At 38.1% G+C, this 16,291-nt stretch overlaps 1 protein-coding gene across 19 annotated transcripts in view; it reads left to right on the top strand.

Moving 5' to 3' along the window:
- The window catches only part of PTPRM (protein tyrosine phosphatase receptor type M), a 504,993-nt gene that overhangs the window by 185,015 nt on the left and 303,687 nt on the right, over window positions 1–16,291 (top strand). For all 19 annotated transcript variants that reach the window (XM_044426600.1, XM_044426602.1, XM_044426601.1 and 16 more), the window contains exons 4-5: window positions 30–108; window positions 4,420–4,535. In XM_044426600.1, the coding sequence (XP_044282535.1) occupies window positions 30–108; window positions 4,420–4,535 (195 nt within the window). The remainder of the gene's footprint in view (window positions 1–29; window positions 109–4,419; window positions 4,536–16,291) is intronic.

Genomic DNA, 16,291 nt, shown 5'->3' on the forward strand with positions numbered 1-16,291 from the left:
TGGTAACATTTTCCCTTTTCATATTTCAGGTTGTTTTTGAAGTGATCACGTCAGGTCACCAAGGATACATGGCTATTGATGATGTGAAGGTTTTAGGACATCCATGTAGTAAGTGACTAAGCATTACATTTTTAAATTATTTGGGACACAGATGGAATATATGTGGCATAACTATTCTTTGAAACTCCTGAAGTACATGAGAGAGGGCCTGTTGAGTTGTTTAGAAAACTGGAAATGTTGCAGTGAAGATTCAATTGCAAGTTATCTAAAATTGTTGGGGGGCGGGGAGACCTTGCTAGGGCTATTCAACTGAGTTAAAATGTTTATGAAGCAGTATTATTTGACCAATTGTATCAGTTGATCCTCTAATTAAAAGCTGCTCTCAGGGGTCACAGCAGAAGTCTTAACTGGCTCTGCTTCCATATGAGATCTGCTTTTCAAGGGATGCCAAGTTTTTCATGCCAGCTCTCATATGTACTGCCTCTGCGCTGTGAGCAAGCGCAAGCTAGCACTGCATCCTATTACTGGCAGGAAGGGAAAAATACAATGCGATTTCATCATGAAAAGGTTGTTTCAAATAATAACTGCCCAATACTTATGCCAGTTAAGCATAGAACAGTTATTTTTTTAGCATCTGAAAACTCCCATGGTGAGTTTCTTTTTTCTTTTACTCATTAAAACCAGTATTCCCTCCCATTCTACACAACCAAGTATATCTTTTCAGGCTCCAGTCACTAAATAGTAGTGAAAAGTTCTGCTACAGTTCATCATTTGTGAATTGTGTGGTGGACTTGTCAACGTCTTTTGACACTTCCGTCCAGTACCCTAGAATTTCTGGTAAATGTCAGTATGTCAAGCCATATATAAAGAAACTTAATTATGAAGTTGCAATTTACAATGGTTTACAGTTGGCTAGCAGATTAAATTTTGAAACAATGTTTTATGGTAGGTTTTCATATCATGAATCATGTTAATTGTAGTATGGTATAATATCCGAATTAACTAACTATAGATGCTTTATCTCTAGAGTGCAAATAGATGACTGTAAAAATAAACAAGGTGCTATAAACTATACCTTACCAGTCTATTTAGAAGCTGAAATCATTGTGTTCAAAGCAGAGCGGTGGGTATTAACAATAGCCGCTCAATGCAGTGGACTCAAAATTTTGTACTGCATTTGTGGTATAGACTATTTCATCCAGTTTCTCCAGAGAGAGAAGAAACTCCCAACAGATTCTCAGGGTCAGCAGTGGCAGTAGCATTGTCGTTTTCTTTTTTTCCTAAGCGTGGTTTGTTTGTTGTTTACTTTTGGGTTGCTTCTTCTGCTACTTCAAGTAACAGGAGTGGCATTTGTGTTGACAACCTGGCTACCGTTTTGCATCCTGAATTCATGAAGAGGAGAATAACCTCTTGCATCCATGGAGATTCTCCATACAATTAAGAACCTTAAAAAATCTTATGTCCTGGATCATTATACAGGGGTCACTTCATTTCACACAGTTGTTCTCCACAATGCAGAACAGAAGAGACACACAAGAATGGAGTGGGACTAGAGTGCTCCTTTCCTCACATGTTTGGTCTTCAAGGACTGAGAAAGATGATTTCAAATGGTGTCAGCAGAGCCAGTGAAGACCAAGCAGCATCTCACTGCATCTTGATCTTTGCTTATATAATTGAAAGTAGGGGATTGCCACCTGAAATCAGGCTTACCTATTCCATTCCAGCTCCAGTCATATAGGGAATCACTCATTCCACACACGACGGCTTTTTGAAATGAAAAACAAACACACACACTTCTTACTAACACCGATGGGAACTTTTTTGTGGTGTTTGGGCGGAAAAGAGTATTTTGAAACTTAGAGTCCCAACTGTATCTTAGGCAGATTACTTTTAATGTAACCTCACCATTTTGCTTTCTAGGGAATGGGATTTTATATTTTGAGACTGACCGTACCCACCATGGTGTCCATTATGGAAAACATGCACAACATGATAAAGCAAACAGCTTTCATGGTTTAAGTATGTGAAAGTCATGTAGCAGATGACTTGAGACCTTAGGTAGTCAAAATAAGGAACAAGGTGTGCAAAAAGGGAAGGAAGATAATAGAGACCAACTGACCAAACAAGGTCAAGATCAGGGGGAGTTTCTGGTGTGAACTGGTCTTCTCTGCTCCAGAGAGGCTAGAATGTGCTTTTCTGTATTATCTCACCTGTATTGCATGGAAGATATAAGCTGTATTAACTTCATTTCAGACAAAGAATTGTTTGGCTTTGTCAGACCCTCTTTACTACGTGTATAGTCTTCATGAATAAGCTTACCTACATCTATACTGGCATGTTTCCAGTTTCATGGTTTTGCTTGTAGGAACTGCTTCCATGTTCACTTCTGATCTGCATCAAGCACATGCAGAAGATTCCAAATGTGCCTACCAGTTACACAGAAGCATAATTTGTAGAATGGCCCTGGCAGCACAATGCTATGCATATCTAGTAGGAAGTATATCCTGCTGTGTTCAGCAGGGCTTTAGGGTGCTTTCAGATGAGGCTCTTATCAGAAATCACTCTGCCTTGTTTTGTGAGGATCGGGGGTGGGTGTGGGGGGGAGCTAATGTCTTCTAGGGAACTTCCCATATTTTTCTGCTTCCTGTTGTTCATCCTTTCTCTTGCCCTAAAATATCTGAGGAGGAAAGGACAGAATAGCTGTACTGTGCTTTGACCGGGAGTGGTGGCAGCCTTCTGTGGGAAAAACCCTTAGTAAGACCGGCATCCACTCTACATTTCTGTTGTTTATGGAAAACAGGTGATGATGTTGGGAACATTTCTTTAAGTTTCCCAGATCATTCATTTTGCAGTCAATCCTGCCAGCCCTGCTCTGGATGCTCTGGATTTTTGCTTGCCTGCTTATTTATTTACTTAAAGCTTTTATAGACCATCCCTCTACTAGCATCTTGTGATGGTTTACAACAAACAAGTAAAATAGAAATTAAAATGGCACAGCATACAGTAATACAATAAGATAAAACACTTTAAACCCAGTTAAACATCAAAATAACCAGAAAACAAAAGGTTTTCTCCTGGAGCCCAAAAGAAGCGTTGTTGCCAGGCATACCTCTCTGGGGAGCGTATTCCATAATCAGGGCACCATTGCAGAGAAGGCCTTCTTCTGGGTAACCATCCTCCAAATCTCTTTCAAGGAGGAAGAAGGACCTCCTCAGACCTCAAGGGGTGGGATGGTGTAAAGGGAAGGAGGCTCTCCTTCAGGTATCTGGGACCCGGTCCATTTAAGGCTTTATAGGTCATCACCAGCACCTTAAATTGGGCCTGGGCTTTAATTGGCAGCCAGTGTAAGCAGTAAAGGACCAGCATTACATGCAAATACAATTGCAGTCTCCATGGCAGTCTCTACCGCACCTCATCCCCAGCATTTTATCTAGGCAGCCATTTTTGCCCACCAAGCTAAAGCCCAGAAAGGGAAAGAGTCCAGACTGCTGATAAGAAGCACTGTATGTAGATGGCCCCAGCTTCCTCCTTTCCCCCCTCTCCAAGGTGCACCGCTGCTCTCAGAGTGGCAGGTGGCATGGTTTTTCCTGCACACGTTGTGGGGAGTCCAGGGACTTGTCCAGCAAAATCAAGCGCAGGATATCAGGACTGGGTTCCCACTAGCATCCTCTGGCGCACCAGACCTTAAGCATGCAATCAGATGTATGTTTAGGCAGAAAAAACCATAAAAAAGTCCCTGCATGTTTCAGCCAGCAATGCTAGGAGTTATATGACTTTCTTCTGTCTAGGCATGAATAGGATTGTACCCTAATATGTCCGGGGTCATATCTTAAGCATTCTTGTAAGCCAAGTGAAAATGGCTAGCAGAATGCAGTAGCTGATAAATATGTTTGAATGTTTATTGATTTCTCCTGTTTATAAGACCATGCATCTCTTGCATTTAAAAACATCTGTAGTATATCATGCAATTGGATGAAGACACATTTACTATATATAAAGTAGCTAGTTTTAAAAAAATAGTTGTCTTGGCAACTTGCTACAATAACTAGTGTAAATATCTCTCATGGTTCTGTTCAAAACATAAAAATGATTTCAGCATAACCTTTATAAATACATAAGAAGGTTAGTAAGCTAAGATAATTTGATCAGTAGGAACAATAAGCTAGCACCTTTCTCTTTCATTATGTTCTCGATTCTTGTAACAAAGGAACAAAATAATGCAAAACAGCCTTACAAGGTTCCATTAGAGTCAAATAATTTAAAACACATGGGCAGTGGTGGGGGTTGGCCTTCAGTATAATGTGGCTGTACAAAATGTTAGAATCAGCAGTTGTTTTAAAAACAGCTCAGATATGACATTTAGGAGTATGGTACTAATCACATCATTTTTCTCTGCTCTTCCCATTTTATTCCCAACAGCCAGTACACCCCATTTTTTGCGTGTCCAGAGCGTAGAAGTGAACGCCGGCCAGTTTGCTACTTTCCACTGCACTGCCAGTGGCAGAACTGTTCAAGGCAATAGGCTTTGGCTGCAGGTAACTTTTTCCATTTCTTTTCTACAGTGCAATGGTACTTTTGAAAATATGGTATGGTTATATTGAAACCAGGATAAATGCACATGGGCAAAGTAGGTCCAGTCCCTCCATGAGGCAGAGTGAATTCCTGAATTCTCCACTTCAGGTGGCAGATATGAAAACAAAAGTGCACAGTTTTCAGCATTAGAGCTTCTTTTGTGTCTCCATCCCGATGTCCTATGATTGTCTTTCTCACTGGGTGACTGTATCTCTCTCTGTTTCTCTTCATGTCATTCTGTACAACTCCAAATATAGAGGTGTAGGAGAGTAAATGATTTTCAGGTTTGCTTCACTTCTCTCCAAATCACTTTGAAGCTTGTTTCAGCTTGCTCTTGTTTTCATTTTTATCCTGTCTTAAGCTTGTTTAAGAGGGGAAAAGGCAGATTTCAAATGGAAAAGGTGTTAATTCCTCTATGTATTTTTTTAAATGCGTATTTTCCCTCTATTGACTAAAGCATGAAAATGTGTACTTAAAATATGTGTACTTAAAATATAAGAAGCACACATTTTTAGAACATGTTAGCAAATGTGGTTATTTACCAGCATCTCTTACCCAAAAGCTCATGTTTTGGATTGTGAAATGAGATGTGCATTTCTCATACATTCCCATCCATATGGAGTTAGGATGTATGAAATTCCACTGAAGGTCAGTGGTTTTCCACCTTAGCTGTAAAGTTCTCTTATCTTTCATATATGAAACTCATTCCCCCAGTGAAAGTATTAGAATACATTTCTGTCATCATGGATATCATAATCTTGGTTAGACTGCATTTAGAAACAAAAAGTAATTCAAATTGGAAAAATACTCCAAATCCATGTGCTATGGTTGCGCAAAATGCAATAAGGCAGATACTTTGATCACCCAATCATTCCTTTGCAAGAAAGGAAGAAGCAGCTCTGTATGGTAAAGCATCTTTGTTAATTACTGCGTTCCTGACCCTCGTCAGATGAACTCAAATCATGAGTTCATTGTTATAGCATATCAGGTAATGTGAAGGTAAACTGTTAATAAGGGAACCAATTTCACCTTGGGAAGAAAGGAAATCATGACTGTTATACCTTCTAATACAAAACCTATTCCTCCCTTCTTATTATTACCACTATTTAGTTAAAAATCACTAGCATAATTTTACTTGTTACACTTGTTATGAATTAATGTTCTCATTAACTTAAGTTTCAATGTAAGCATAACACAAATAAATCCAATGATACTGGAGGAACAGATGTATCCCATCTGCTTAGATTTTCTTTCTTGCATCTATTATGCAGGTTATTGCCATTTGGGGATTAAGTCTGAATGAGAAAACTAAATAAATATGATTCTAATGTATATGAAAATCTTAGACCTGCTATAGTCTCTAACACAATTCTTATAAATAGGTACACGTAATCCCATAGGTAAAATCACCATTACTCTTAAAATATAATTCTTATCACCATACTGGTCAGCTAACCAAGTACAATTTTCTGACATTTTTCATTAATTGGCTGCTTCAGGGATAGTTCTATAATAAGGGATTGTATGATGTTTCAGTTGTACTGCCCTAAATGAGATACATCCATAACTTTTTGCCTTTTGTAATTGAATTTTCAATGCCAATTTATATGGTATCTGTCCACCCACAGTGCTTAATATATGCTGGAGTTTAAGATCAGAATATTTCCCTGAGTTAGGTGACATACTAATAGAGCAAATGACCTCAGGCATATATATAATTCTCACTGCTGAATTACTGCAGCTTGTTCAATTCAAAAATTGGAACTAGGGATGGACAAATCTGTTGATCTTTGTTTTCTTAAGATTTTTAAATATATTAAGGTTAGCTTATTCTGCATGATATTGTGATGTTAAAAATTGTGTCTGTGTACATTTTTGTAATGTACATGTTAAGAAATGGTCTTTCTGAACCTTCTTAAATGCACACTTTTTCCTAAGTACTATTGCTAAAATGCTGTTTTGTGCACATTTCTCAATGTATTTTCATAGTATGTACATAATTTGTGCATTTCTCTGAAGACAAGCTGCATCAGAAATGCAGATTTCAGGACAGAACTGTTTCAGTTGCTAAAAATACCAGGAGAAGTGAGTGGATAAATGTAGAGGGCTTTTCACTTAAAGGTGGCTTGACATAACATAAAATAAGTAAAACTACTTTAAAAAAAAACAACTCAGTGGGGCAGATAACTTTCCAAAATTTTTGACCTTATTACATATGGTAAATAGTGGCTTCCGCCTCTTTTCATTTCCAACACTTTCTATTATACTTGTTGTCCACCTTTAGGGGTAATATACCAAAGAAAAGAACATGTTGTACCAATTCTCCCTTACTGCTTGGCTAGCTGTAAATGCTATTTCTTTTGTCCTTAACGTTTCCCATTGATGGAAGAATATTTTTTCTCCAAAATTCTGCATCCAATTTATCATAAGTGTTTTAAGTTGTTCCTTTTCTATATCATATTGCAATAATTACTTGTAAATCTGTCCTGGTAAATGATTTTTTTAAGTGAAATCAACTTTCAAATTTTGTCAGAATTCTTTTGGTGACTTTTCCTTGTTGAATTTCCCTTCTTGAGACCAGTTGAGATGGAACAGATTTGTGATCCATTCCTAACAGATAAACGTACCATTTTGGCAAACCAGCATGACCCTTTCTTTTCTTGAAGAATGAGGTAGCAATTCTTTCCCTCCAGTACTTGCCTCAGGTAGTTTCTAGTCTAGTCTAGCCTTTCATGGACTAATCTATCAGAATGTAAGCAAGCATCCAACTTACTTCGGAAAAGAGAGACATTCAGAATATCTCTTTGTAACTTCTTAAACAGATTCTTGTACAATGCAAGTTTTTCACTCAGTCAGATAATGGAGGGAAGTTTATTGATAGTATACACACTTGTAGTGATTTGTTGTTTTTTTACTGTAACATTTAAAGTAAGTGCATCACATTTTTTAACCTCTGCTAAGAGGAGTTAATTGAATTTATCATTCTATGGTTTGTCCGTCTTGTTTTCTTTCTTGTTTCCATCTTAACACCCTGGCCAACTTTTTCTTCTTGTTGAAACTACAACCTGGTTTAATTCACTATTCTTTATTTAGCACATATGACCATGAGAGGCTAAAAGGACCCACTTTTAGAGAAAAAAAGAACACAATCAGTTAGGGTAGAATGTGGCTTACAGTGAGCACCATTACTGTGCCAGTCATATTCTTGTTCATAAATTCACACAGGCAAATAAAAGATAGGAGAAATACAAAAGCGTTTGTTACTGTAACGTCTGACTGGTGTAAAGCAGATTAATGATTAAAGAAATGTGTGTTCTCCATAGCTGGTGAAAGTAACTAAGATAGAAACAACTTAATAGTTTTGCAGTTTCTTGGACTTCTTATATATAATCATACTCGGTATTGCTGTAGCAATTTTTCTAATGCATATATGTTTCACTTACAGTAGTATGGTACATGTTCCCTGTATGTTTCAGCCTAAGTGACATTAAATGTTTGGAACTCAATTCAGATTAGTGCATAAATAAGATCTAAGTTCCAGTAGTAGCTTTGTCCACCACCATGCAAACAATTGTGGACATTATAGGTCAGGCTTGCTAGCCCAAAGTTTCAAACATGGAGGTGTTAACAAAAAAGAAAGAAGTTTGGTTCCCGGAGTGGAACTGTTCACATATTAAAGTCTATTGCTTAACGATCAGGAAAAACAGGCTGTATAATAGCACTGTCCTAGAGGTGATTTGGTGGGATGGTGATAATTATTACGTTACATTTCTTTCCTGCTTTTTTCCTCTTCCAAAGAACCCAAGGTGGTTTACAAGAGCCTCTTCTCCATTTTGTCTCCACAACAACTACACTGTGAAGTAGATTAGACTGACAGTCTGTGACTCATCCAAAGTAACCCAGTGGGCTTCATGGTTGAGTGGGGATTAGAACCCAGATCTCCTGAGCCCCAGTCCAACACTCTTGAGCACTATACCACTAAGATTTAGCAAGAACATTGACATATTTCACAACTAAGTAATGCATCAACTGAAAGACCATTGCACTAATTTCCAGTGCAAGCAAAGTAATACTCAAGGTGTTTCAATAAAGAACTTGACCCTATGTGGAGCAAGAATGCCTGATGTTCAAGTTGGGTTCCAGAAAGGAAGATGCGCTAGAGATGGTATCACAAATATACATTGGTTACTGAACCCTGTCAAAGAATTTCAGAAGCAGATCAATCTATGCGTTATAGTAAAGCCTTTGACTGTGTGGATTATGAGAAATGGGGTAGTGTTGAAAGGAAATGTTGTACTTCAGCACTTGATTATCCTAATGCATAACCCATATTGTGGACAAGAATATGGAGAAACAGAAGGCAAAGGCATCAGATAAGGGTGTATTTTATCTCCCTATCTGTTCAATCTGTATGCAGAACATCATAAGGACAGCTGGATTAGGATCAGAGAAAGGAGTGGAAATGGTGGAAGATGCATCAATAATATGTTTCAGTATTCAGATGATAGCATATTACCAGCAGAGAACAGTGACAAATTGAAATGACTCATGATGAACGTGTACATTAAAATTATGACTACAGAAGATTAGTAAAACTTTAATGTCAGCAGTGAAGAAATTGAAATGATGAAAGGTTTTCCATACCTTTGCTCAGTGATCAATTTAAATGGAGACTGCAGCCAAAAAATTAGAAGACTGAGACTTGGAAGAGCCACAATGAATTAAAAGAAATCAAGTGTAAGGACATTTCCCTGGAGACCAAGGCCAAGACCATCCACACTGTTGTATTCCTGATCACTGTGTATGGGTCTGAAAGCTGGACAGTGAAGAAAGTTGACAGGAATTAAATTGAAACTTTTGCAACTTAGTGCTTTGTGAATACCCTGGACTGGAAAAAACATTAACAGGTGGGCCCATGATCAACTCATATCAGCACTTTCTTTTGAAGCAAAATGGTGAAACTGGTGGTGTACTTCAGGCACATCATGAGAAGGCAAGACTCATTGGAAAAGATAATAATGCTTGGGACAACTGAAGGCAGAAGATGAGAAAGACCAACTATGAGATGGATCAATTCCATAAAGGAAGCCACAACTTTGAATTTACAACAGCTGGCACGACGGTGAAGGATTGCAATAGATCAGAGATGATGGCATGTAATTGCCTAGGAAGGCCTTGGCAATTATAGGTGGCTTATAAATATATGTAAATAAATAATAAAAATGTTAATAAGAAATTTTAGTATAATAAAAATGGCCAACCAGACTTCCCATCTTTATTTTGTAGAAATAATTTTGAACAAAAGCACAGCTATCTCTCTGTACATACCTGGACGAATCTGATGCTTCACCTACGCATCCCTCATGACTCACTTTATATGAAAGAAGTACAATAGTAGTTGCTTGTGTTTAAAGCTCTCCATACTGCATTCTTGTTCCTGATGGCATATGATATCCAGTAGTGAGGGAAGAATTTACTAGGCTAGGAAGGTACTCAACACCTCCATGCAAGCGGGAAGGGCCCCAATCCGGTTTTAAGGAGGTTGAGGGAGACCATTCCTGAAGAAATAATCTCAGGATCCAAGAGGTCTTAACTAAGACCAGTAGTAAATGGATGAGATGTAATCAGGAGTGTAATCCTGCTAATATATCTCTTTATGGTTTTTGGTGCTATCAACCAGTCACTGGAATGTAAAGTCTTTAAACTTTATTTTTCTTCCTCATAAATAGTATATGCAAATCCCTTCAGTATTCTAATGAATCAAGTCTTTCATGGAAAAAGCACATTTTTCTTTCTTATCCCCATGATTTTTTGCTCCTTAGAGCTGAAAAGATACATATTAATTACCATCTTCTGTAAGGATGGAGGTGCTCTTTTAATGGACAGGCTAAATAAATGGTTCTTGGAAAGAAAATCTGGAAAGTCATCCAATGCATCTGTTGTTTGTCAGTTTTTAGTTCCATTGGCAAGATCTGCCTGTTTTGTTTGTGGCTAAATGGATTTCAACGCAGAATATTTTCTTAACATCAAAATATTTAACAAAACATGCTACATTTGTGATGAAAGGCACAGGTTAGAGAATCCTTTAGAATACTCAACATTGCGTCATAGTTTAGCAGGCAAGATTGTACAGTGGTTTCAATCCTGGTTTGAGCACCTTTTTCCTTCCAAGAGTTAGATCATGAATGGGCCATGTACCAGGGGCTCCTACAAAGGGAGCTCCTTTACACGGAGTCCTGGTTCATCTTGTCCAGTTCTATCAACACTGACTAGCAGAGGTTTCTCACGGCTTCGGACAGCCAAGCCTGGAAGAGCTGGGCGTTGAACCTGGGACCAGTTGCATTTAAAGCAGGTGTGTTACTGCTGGGATATGGGTCTTCCTTCACGCTGGTGGGCATGACCAGGCCAGTGTACCCCTCTCTGACTCTCTCACATAGAACATATACCATTCATTTTGGAGGCATTTTGTAAACAGGCAACACTGCACTGAACTTGTAAATCATTCCTGTGGTGTGGATTAGCCTTTGATGAGTGTGATACAGTCTGCAGACTTTATGCTGCATATGCATGTAGCTAGTTTTGGAAGCTCCATGAAGCAAAGCATAGTTTTTAACGTTCTTTTTTTAATTTTTAAACATGTAGCAAAATAATAAGATCAACCCATTATCTTAAAAGGCAGTCAAGGCAATAATCCAAATATCCATGCAGGCTGCCTTGCTGAGATCTAGAGAAGAATCCCTTGTCACAACTTAAGTCTAACACTTAAAGAAGAACCCCCAAATTGCAGATAATGCAAAGGGGAAATCAACATCCTATTTAAGTCAGTTAAAAAAAACCTCCCATTGGGTTTAATCGCTTTGAATTGTGCTCTTAAACTAATTGGATAAGCAACCAGAACAAAAAAAAGTAATAAATCAGTTACTGGGTTTTACTACAATGGAGATATTTCCAAAGGTACTTAATTTGGCGTAATTTATGATGTAATAATCCACAGTAAGGACAGCTGCAAGCAGCAGTTATGCAGATGAACAACAGAAATGCTAAACAGCCTTAACATGGCATTCTGCTTTTTCTCAGGAAACACAGAAAACAGAAAGAAAGACAAGAGGTGAAAATGTTTTAGGAAACAACCACAATCTCGAAATCAAGAGAAACCCAAAAACTATTATTAGGAGAGCCAGGATGTATTAATTTGTGTATTTGTCTGGCTAAGGAGCTCTTTTGTTAATCTTTACCCCACATTAACAGCAACAACAAAGCTAGTTGCATTGGGGGTCATTGTTGATCCCAGATAAGAATGCTTCAGGCAGAGAAAATGCTGTATATGAAAAGCATTCTTGTTGAAATTTTCTTCTAGGAGGTTTCGATTAATGTAAGAATGGCTCAGCTCTCAGGAAGAACAGGTCATTCAAGGTTTAATCCTTTCTGAGTTTATGCGAAACAATAGAGTCAACATAACAGTGTTTGGCCTGTTGAACTTTTCTCTGCATAATAATAATTTGGTCTACTGAATTTACAAAGCTTTAGCAACGCTTTCTCCCAGTCAGTTTTAATTCCTTTTGCTGAGAGTTTAGCTAAGAAGCTAAGACCAAGATGATCAGCAGTGAACTTTCTTTGGTTCCTATGCTTAGGACCTTTTGTTTGAGATATAAAAATATCCTACTGAAATATTCCTGTGTAGATCCTGGGATATTTTTGGGCAATTAGAATGTTTTAGTTTATAGGAAACATAGCACAATAAAAATCAAAAGGCAGGAAGCTGTTGGGGACTTTTTAGACTAGGCAGTTTGTGACAATATCATAGAAGGACATGTCTCCAGGACTACTTATGTGTAAATTACAGTACGAAACATGAGCTGGAAGATGATAGTTACCCCATGATGCAGGAGGAAACCTTTTATTCTGCTTTCTAACACAGACATCTTTATAACAGTATTACATTCATACCACTAATATCACTAAGTATTTTAAGGACTGCAAAAGAAATGCAATTTAATTCAGCAGTGGTAAAAACAACAATGTAATACGTCCAACGAAACTTCTTCATTGAATTTATGACTTCATTTTTAAGACATTCCAGAATGGTTTCTAATAGCAAAGGCCATTTCCTTCCTTAAAAATGAGAAGGATATATTGTGTTTTTGTTATGCTTTTACATATACAGACATTATCACTTCCATAACCAGTAAGGCCACTTTTGCAAAGTATTCATTTTAGTCATATTTCCCCAACTGGACTAATTATATGCTTAATGTACAGTATCAAATTATACTGTTACTATTGGGACCTGCTTAAAACCATGTAAATAAAGTATATTTACTCATTGTGCCAGTCAGTGTGGAAATCTAAGGGCTACATTGTCTCAACATGTGAATACTTTTAAAAAAATATGTCCTTCTCCACAACTTTCCAGTATAAGGAAAATGCCATACTGGAGAGAAGAGAAAAATGAGGAGAATGGAAGGGGAGGGTGCGCATGCGTGAACACACAAAGATTTTAGGACCAGCAGCTGTAGCTTCAAATGCTTTAAATTATGTTACATCTAAATGAAAGCAGTATCCTTAGATAGCTAGTTTAACTTGTGAAAATATCTTTCAACCATCTGTGGTTTGCTTGAAACTTCCTTTTACTCTTTTGATCCCTAATAAACTAGTTTAAGTTTGAAAATCATTATCATGAGCTTATCATTAGTTTCTGTATCCCGAATCTGTATATATTTGGATGACAGATGACTCCATGATGTAGCAAGGAATAGCAGATGGCTGTCTATAAATATCTTTGGTTACTGAACATTTCTGACCAAAAAGATGCTAAAACCTCCATAATCATAGCAATTCTCAACCCATCACAGTAAATTACATTCTAAAAGTTTACAAGTGTTCTCCAACAAAGGTGTCCCAACATCCAACTCAGCAAGCAAAAACCAAATAATTTTGATGCTGGGATATGGAGGCAGGCTGAGACCAAATCTTACTGTAGCTCCTTAATTAATTATACTTCTAACTTCACTGATCTGGGGTTTCTTTTTATTCAAAAGAGAAAGCAGTTTGAGAATGTGCTGAGAAAATTCTTTACTTGAATTTGTGAGAGCATCTCCACTCTGAAACTGTGGGCTCAAGGAACTCTGATCCAAAAAAACCTTGCAGGTGAAGCCAACATCAGTTGCTTCTGGGATGCATGGAACCTGGGTTTTCAGAAGTCAATTAACTGGACCAAGAACTTGGAACTACAAATCCCATTGCTGGCAGGGGAAGGTGATTTCCTGAGCACTCTTAGAACTACCCATATATTTGGTGTGAGGCCATGAAAGCCATTCCCTGCTGGCTTCGCCTCCCCCTTTGAGGGTGAGGAGGGGCAAAGAAGGTTGTTAATAAGCTTTTCCAGGTGCTCCGGTGTTCTGAGCCTGCTCAAAATAGGCTTAGGAAAAGGATCAGGAGAAGAGAAGTTTGATTAGGAGATGAGCTAAGCACCCACCAATAACTTAAATGTACCGGAGCTTTTAAAACCACTCTTAGGAATAGGATGAATTATTCAAGAATGCTATTTATTATCTAATGATAATGTGTGAACAGATTTGGCTTGCAGTCCTAAGCACACTTCCCAAATTGATATAATACAGGGGGATATAATTGCAATAATATTATTTGTTCATTCCATTACAGTATTGTGCGAGAGTTGGATAATCAACACAATCTCCACACAATGTTTTTAAAGTGTATTTATGGACATTTTTGAAAGTATGCATTTGTCAAGTACATTTTTCAGATGTATGCATCCCCCCACCCTGCCAAAAAAGATTTTGTTTTACAAATCACACTGCAAACTTGGAAGTCCAGTGTCTTCAGCCACACACTGTGTTCAGGTCTACATTTGGTTGCAGGAATTGTAAATTGAGTAAATTGTGGTCAAAAATGAATTGTACTTAGTCTAAATTCAAATAAGGGTATAAGAAACTAAGTTATTAACACTTGAGTCCCACTGAAATCGATATGAATAGTAAATCATGACCAGCTTGATTCTCATTGATTTCAGGGGAAACTAAATACAGCTGACTTAGAGAGAATGTACCCACAGCCTGTGGCTATAGATGACATTGTACTGCATTTGCTTCCATCTTCCAAAAGAGAATTTCTTCCTTTAGCTATTTTTTGTATGAAGGCTAAAAAGAATTGTATCTCCAAACATTTAAGAATCATCTCTTCCCTATGTCATTACAAACGTTACAAAGTCTGTCTGCCCTGGGTCACTAATATGGGTAAATTTTTACTACTACAATTTTGAAGAAATGGGAAGATAACAGAGGAACAGAATGCATTGTTTTGGAGAACATTATCTAGATTCTCCGTAACTACTGAGTGAAGGCAGGAAAGTAATGGTTCCCGACAGAGATGTGTGGGGAATCCATTTTGGGGGCAGGAATCCATTGGATTCCCTGGGCTTGGCTCCCCAGACTGTAGTCTTTGTTGTGACCCTGAGTCCAAGTTCATGGTGGCACACCAGGGATTCAGCCCCACGCATTGCGCAAGCAACATTCCTCTTCTGTGCCATGTGCAACAACTATTGTTTGTGCTGCTGCTAATGAAGGAAGTCACTGGTTGCACAACCTTTGTTCTGCAAACATATATGGGCTTTCTCTTGGCTTGGCTTTTTAAGACCAGACTGAGTATGATAAGCAGTCTGTAAATGCTAGAAGGATGGATTCCTCTGATTTTGTCCTACTCCAGGGGCGATACTCTTGTTATGCAGGATGGATGCCATTCTCAATATAATATAGTATTAAAACAATGTGCGCCCCAAATATCTGTCTGTAGAGAAATGGAGTATGTGTCCCTTTTTGTAATGAACAGATTGCATTTGGGTGGTCAGTCACAGAAAATAAATTAACCATTTGAATGATATACAAAGTGTGGAGAGATTAGAATGGGAGTTCCCAATTTGGCACCTATGGGCACCTCCAGAACTTTTCATTGCTTTCTGCAAAGGAAAAGAAATTAATAAAAAGGTGAAAAACATCAGCAGAGAAAGAAAGCAAGGCAAAGGGTGAGAGTGAACGGAAAGAGAAAAGCTAAGAATCAAGAACAGGAGAAACAGTAAGATAGAAGGGGTGAGTGGGAAAGAAAGAGCAAGGGCAAAGTTTGGGAATAGATTAGAAAAGAGAATGAGCAAAGAGGCAGGTCTCTGGGTGCTAGAAGATTGGGGGGAGAAGGGAGCAGGAAGTATTTCTTTCTTCCTGCCAGCGCTTTCTCCTTCCTCATTCCACTACCCTTGATTAGCTAGGCTCTCATTATGTGATGGCATCTCCAGCAGTTTCTCAAATTCCCAAAGGTGTACACTGAAGCCCCTGGTTTAACACCTACGATTGCCAAAAAATAAAAAAATCAAGATGCCATTGTATCGTGATAAGTGCAAAACCAAAAACGCTTGTATTTGTTCAGTAAAATTTTGTAAGAAACTTCATTTTACTGTTTTAGTGCCTTTATTTACAAAATGTTCTTCTATGGCTTTAATGACATTATTTTAGCAAGTGGATTCCTCTTTGCACAATGGGTTTCTTCTCCCATTCCTGATGCACTCCTTGGCCTTCCAAAATTGTTTGAGGATTTGAGAGATCCAAAAGAGCAGCTTCTGAGGAGGGCCGGGGGGAGCTGCCTCCCTGTTTCACTGCCAAAAGCTAGTTGTGTGTGTGTGTGTGTGTGTGTGTGTGTGTGTGTGTGTGTG

This window comes from Varanus komodoensis, unplaced genomic scaffold, assembly GCF_004798865.1.
Source record: "Varanus komodoensis strain SLA01 unplaced genomic scaffold, ASM479886v1 scaffold17, whole genome shotgun sequence".
Classification (NCBI taxonomy): domain Eukaryota; kingdom Metazoa; phylum Chordata; class Lepidosauria; order Squamata; family Varanidae; genus Varanus; species Varanus komodoensis.